Genomic DNA, 5,451 nt, shown 5'->3' on the forward strand with positions numbered 1-5,451 from the left:
AGATAGATAGATAGATAGATAGATAGATAGATAGATAGATAGATAGATAGATAGATAGATAGATAAAACACTAAAATAACTCTTTAAGAGCAGATGACATATTCGCACATCAGACAGTTTTATTGTATTTATATTGTGTAATATCTAGGAAACCTTTGTTGAAATCAATCAAATCTAAAATCATTTCATTTTGGTTGTACATGACAAGAAACTATTTAAACTTAAAATTCAACGTGTAATAAATTTGTCAAAGGTTGACTTATGTATTCATCAACGTATAAACTGTTTTAGGGATTACTTTGCAATGGTAAAAAAAAGTCATGACTTTTGAACACAATCATACACTGGATGTCACAAAATTGCAGGGAATTCTGATCCCTGTCATCAAAATGTATTCCAGCAGGTGTCACCCTTTCATATGAGGCTCTCTCTTTGTTTACATGTCTGACTTAACTGAGAATATATATTTTATTGATGTCCAACTAAGGATTTTATGCACATAATATGAAGAAGACCGGGTGTCAAACCCAGTTCCAGTTACACTTGGGCAGGACAGTGTTTTACAATATATTGATAAATTTTCAAAAGTGTAAGGGGCTATGTGTAAATTACATATTTGTTTGTCCAGCTCAGAAAAGTATTGCCTATTAACAGAATGTCACAGGTGGAGAATATAAGGGGAGAACACATGTAATTTTAACCAGGTTTGAAATAAATTAGATAACTCAGTGACTGGATTTTCTTCTTGTGCTGTTTGATGTTTTATTTTGTTTTAGATGAATTGATTGCTCTGTCTAAACTTAGCCTAAATTTTAAATTCCTCCTGAGGTCTTTCACAAACTGCACTCATTGTTCCCTTTTCTACCAGTTTGCAGTGGAGATGAGGTGATTGAACCTAAAGTGTTGCCTCACTAAACTTAACTCTGTATTTTCTCGGTTAATAAATTAGTAAGTCAACTCTGCTCCACAGTAAAGTCTTGTCAGAATTTGGCGTATTGATTTGGACTAGGTTGATCTGATTAATGACACTTAAGGCTGCATTACTTTAACAGTGTTTTTTTTTTTTTTACTGAATACTAGTGCGTATAATTAACTTTGTTGTGTTTTTTCTTTTAAAACGTAAGCATTTAATAAAAAATAAATAATAGTTCATGAATCTAATGTTTATCAGGTTAATATGAATATTTTAGTTTTTGTAATACAATCAAAAAGAAACCCTTTAAAAAGGTGTGTCATTTCTTTGTGTACGGTTGCTCTGTTGAAGGTGTCAAACTAAATCCACGTGCACGTCTTTGTTTACACTATTACGTAATTACGTCACTGGACGCACCCCGCCCTTTACGTGAGCTGCCAGGCAACTAGAACAGGAAGTCGCGGCGCGGACAAGTGAACAACCTGCTCAGTTCTGGGACTTCAAAAACAACCAGAAGCAAACTCACAGCTAAACTATGGAGGACGCAGAAAAAGGTGAAGACTTTACACAGTTTTAGTAACTCGCCATTGTTCATACTATCTTTGTTTTATACAAAAGTTAACAAATTAGCAAAACTTAAGTACTGCGACAGACATTAGTTTTGCCATATGCTACCTTTCTATTCTAATTGGTGTGTGACAATATTTAAAGATACAAACTACACCGCTACCTTTTTAATTAGATCAATCTTTATTACCGTACTTATTTAATGTATTAATTGTAACTTTATAATTTATTTTATTTATTTATAACTTTAACGCTGAGTGTCCCACGGAAGTTATCAATTAGCTTAGCTAGCGCGTGACGTTTTTAAGTTTTAAAAACAAGAAACAAGCTAGCCTAACAGAGAGCAAAAAGGACGAAAACTGGTCTTTTAAGGGCCGAAATGATGACTTGCGCGAAGTAGTCACACCCGTTTGACTGCTACGTGCGTCTGATGTCTGATTTAGTCACGAACTGTGGAAAAACACGAGTGTACACGTTTGTTTTTGCACACCTGTTGCTTATCAGAGGGTTTTGTGGGGTTGAAACTGTGAATAATTGTCTGTCTGTCTTTCCTCTCATTTATCCACTTGAATTGTTTTTATTACTGCTGCTTTTATGCCTCTTATATTAACTAGTTTCTCCAGTTCAAAATCTCCCTTTAGTTTTAAAGGAAAGTAACTGTAAAGGTATCCGTTCTCACAATCACAAGACTTTTTGATTGAATCAAGTGACTCAGCTTATGTTTTCCTCAAATAGAGGATGTAATCCTGACCTGCTTTTATCCTAAAATAAAAAAAACAGTGTTTGCTGAAGTCTACAAGTTTTAATTTCTATTAAATATTGTACCTAAGGACCAGTAGATGTAAGCTGTTTGATTTGTCCTTGGCAGACTAAAAGGATACATTTCAACTATATATTTTTAAAGCTGCTTATCTTTAATTACAGTTATTTTATGTATTGTTATAATTACTATTCTACCTATTTTCTACCGTGCATGCACATGAAACGTCAACAATCCAGGCAGTAAATCTCACACATTTTTCTAGTTTTGAATTTCTGTGCTTCAACAAACCTGGTTGGAACAAATGGCTGATTAACAGGCTTCTGCTGAACTTAAAAGGTGAAGGGGTAGTCAACCACTGAATCAGACGTGTTGGAGCAGGGAAACGACAAAAACATGTAGGGTAGTTGCCCTCGAGGGCTAGGTTTGACACCACTGTATTATGATTTAGAAAGCCAGTGTACACTAAAGACAGCCCTTTTTGCACAAGCTATTAAAACTATGAAGTTATGCAGTAATTGCTGTTCCCAAAACAAATAAATTCAGTATTGCATTTTTTTATCCTTCTACATTGTCATTGCATCATAATCAGAATTGGGTTTTCTGTCTATAGTCTGATTTTGCAACAACTGGAGTCACTCTTGCACTTGCAGATATTTAAGGTGTCTGTATGTTGTTGTATTCTGTACCCTCATTATTGCCACACAGTGTCAGGATTTTTTGCAGCCTGTCGCTGAAGGCAATGTTTTTTCAAGGTTAGTTTTTTTAGTCATTTAAATTTGTCTTTTCCCAGTATTCAAATAAAAATGCTTTTTTTATATAAAGACTAGATAGAGGCAAATTATCAGGTTTTAGCAGCTCAGTGCATATTGAGTAACTGGTCTTACTAAAGAATTTCCTTTCCTCTCATTGTGTGTGCGCATGTATGTGTGTAGATGACCTACCTGATAACCAACATTTCTTTCTTTGAGTGATAACTTCTCTGGCCTGATGTCCTAAAGATAGGGCTGCCACAAACGATTATTTTTATAATCGATTAATCACCGATTATTTTTTCGATTAGTCGACTAATCAGATCATACGTTAATTGAATATAAAACACAGAGCTTATCACATCAGAATGCAGCTGCTATTAAATAACCATGGTTAGATTTTAGCTATATGCTAACTAAAAATAATTGCTGTGGAAGGTAAGTTCTGCTCTGCAGATATTACACAGGTTTCTCTTTCATTTTCTTAAAATGATCCCACACTTTTGAGCTCCGTTGCTGGGTAGCCATGATACCAGAGCCTGTCTGTATAATGTCTTGTGACGTCCACGGCCTACCCCAGTTACCACTACTGTGCATGTGTGTCAAGGACAGAAAGGTACAGTAGATGTGGTAGTGGAAGGTGTCAAAGCAGTTTRRAGAGAAAAAAAAAGTAAAGAACAAAAAAGAAAACGATTAATCGATTATTAAATTAGTCATCAATTATTTTAATAATCGATTAGTTGTCGATTAATCGTTGCAGCCCTACCTAAAGCTATACCGGTAGACTTCAGGTCCTTGCACATAGTTTGGCCCAGTGATTTGTATGATTTCTAACTCAAGCGTACAGTTCCAGGCCAAATGTGGGTTTTATCTTAATGTTTAAATATTTAAAACCTTTATTTTTGACTTTGGGCGGGATGTTTCCTATTTATACAACTTGAGGTTTTGGGCTCAAACATGTTTATAATGACAGTCAGGCTTAGTTTTTCTTGTTTTTCCCACTCATTTGACTGATAATATTGATCATGAGGACCGAGCAACAATTTTGCCTTATTAGATTTCTTTGAAGCACAACTGGAGGCTTTCAGCTCACACAGACAGGATTCCTTCACAGTAAGCTGAACAAAATCATGTATCTGAGATGTTCACAGCATAACAAGAAGTTTGGGCCTAAACACAGCTGCTTTCTGTATCTGAATTTTGTACAGTAAAACCACAAATTATATAGATGTATAGAATAAACCAGTGTTTGTAGGCTTTGTTACATAGTAGAAAACAAGCAGTTTAAGTTGAGCTTGATCTTTTTTCCTTTGACCTGTGAGATTTTTCTCACCTGTCTCAGTTTGTCCACATAACTGCAGAGACAATACTCAAGTTTCTCCCTTAAAAGAGGACAGCGTGAAAAATGACTGTTCCTGCATAACAAAAAAATTACAATGTAATCTAGTTTTGTTTTTAGATCTTTCTGTTTAAGCAACAGCTATAATATAGACCATTTCTGTAATTAAACCTAACTTCTAAATCTGTTTTCAGTTTCGCTACATAAGGAGTTTTTTTTGAGCGTGACAAAAAAAAAGAGTAGTTCAAACATCCTTTTTTAATTTATAATTATCATCCTGTAACTGCAAATCATATCTCGGAGCAGGACAGTATTCCAGTACAAAAACATATAAATTGAAAATGTTCATGCATGATTAACGATCGTCCCCATAGAAGCCAATTAGCACAGTGTTTGCCAATAAAAGCATCAATAATTTTATTTACTGCAAAATCTTATTTGACCATTTTCTTGATTTTTTTTTCTTTTCCTGTTGATTAAACCGTTCATTTTTGAGCTTTATTATTAAATAATGGTGGTTCTGGGTGGATTCTTGGATAAAGCAGAATCATTTTTTCCTGTTTCCTGTCTCTTTGCTAATAATCCACAAGCAGAAGCATAAATTGGATGTGCCTGTACAATATCTGCCTTTTTTATTGTTTTCCCATGATGCTTGTCTCCTGGGATCTTTGTGGGGCCCAGTTGTTGCCCTCATCCATGTCTCATGACTTGTTTTTGGCTAATCATGTGACACACCATGCCTTTAATAGTAAGGTAATAGACCTCATGCTGTGCTTAATTAGCCACTGAAAACGTCTGTTTGTGGTTGCAGTCTGTGTGGATGGATATGTTGGGTTTTTTTTTTGTTTGTTTATCTATTTTAGTTTGAGAATTCGCTGATATTGGAGACATCTGCTGATCTGTGATGTTCGTTTTATTTTTAACTCAAACTCCCCTAGTAGGGGTGTAAGAAAATATCGATACACTGAAATATCGTGATATTTTATTTCCCGATACTGTATCGGTATTCTAAAGCCCTATATCGATTTTTAATTAAGGTTTAAAATGTCAACCTTCTTGCCAACCGTTCATTTTTATGTTGTAGTTCAGCCTCTGACCACTAGTTGGCAGCAGTGAGCCA

At 34.9% G+C, this 5,451-nt stretch overlaps 1 protein-coding gene across 2 annotated transcripts in view; it reads left to right on the plus strand.

Moving 5' to 3' along the window:
* Positions 1 to 1,359: 1,359 nt before the first annotated feature.
* tpd52 (tumor protein D52) overlaps positions 1,360 to 5,451 on the plus strand; it is a 15,761-nt gene continuing 11,669 nt past the window's right edge. For both annotated transcript variants that reach the window (XM_014005858.1, XM_014005859.1), the window contains exon 1: positions 1,360 to 1,467. In XM_014005858.1, coding sequence (XP_013861312.1) covers positions 1,449 to 1,467 — 19 coding nt within the window. In that variant the 5' untranslated portion in view covers positions 1,360 to 1,448. The remainder of the gene's footprint in view (positions 1,468 to 5,451) is intronic.

The sequence above is a fragment of the Austrofundulus limnaeus genome, unplaced genomic scaffold (genome assembly GCF_001266775.1).
Source record: "Austrofundulus limnaeus strain Quisiro unplaced genomic scaffold, Austrofundulus_limnaeus-1.0 Scaffold32, whole genome shotgun sequence".
Lineage (NCBI taxonomy): Eukaryota > Metazoa > Chordata > Actinopteri > Cyprinodontiformes > Rivulidae > Austrofundulus > Austrofundulus limnaeus.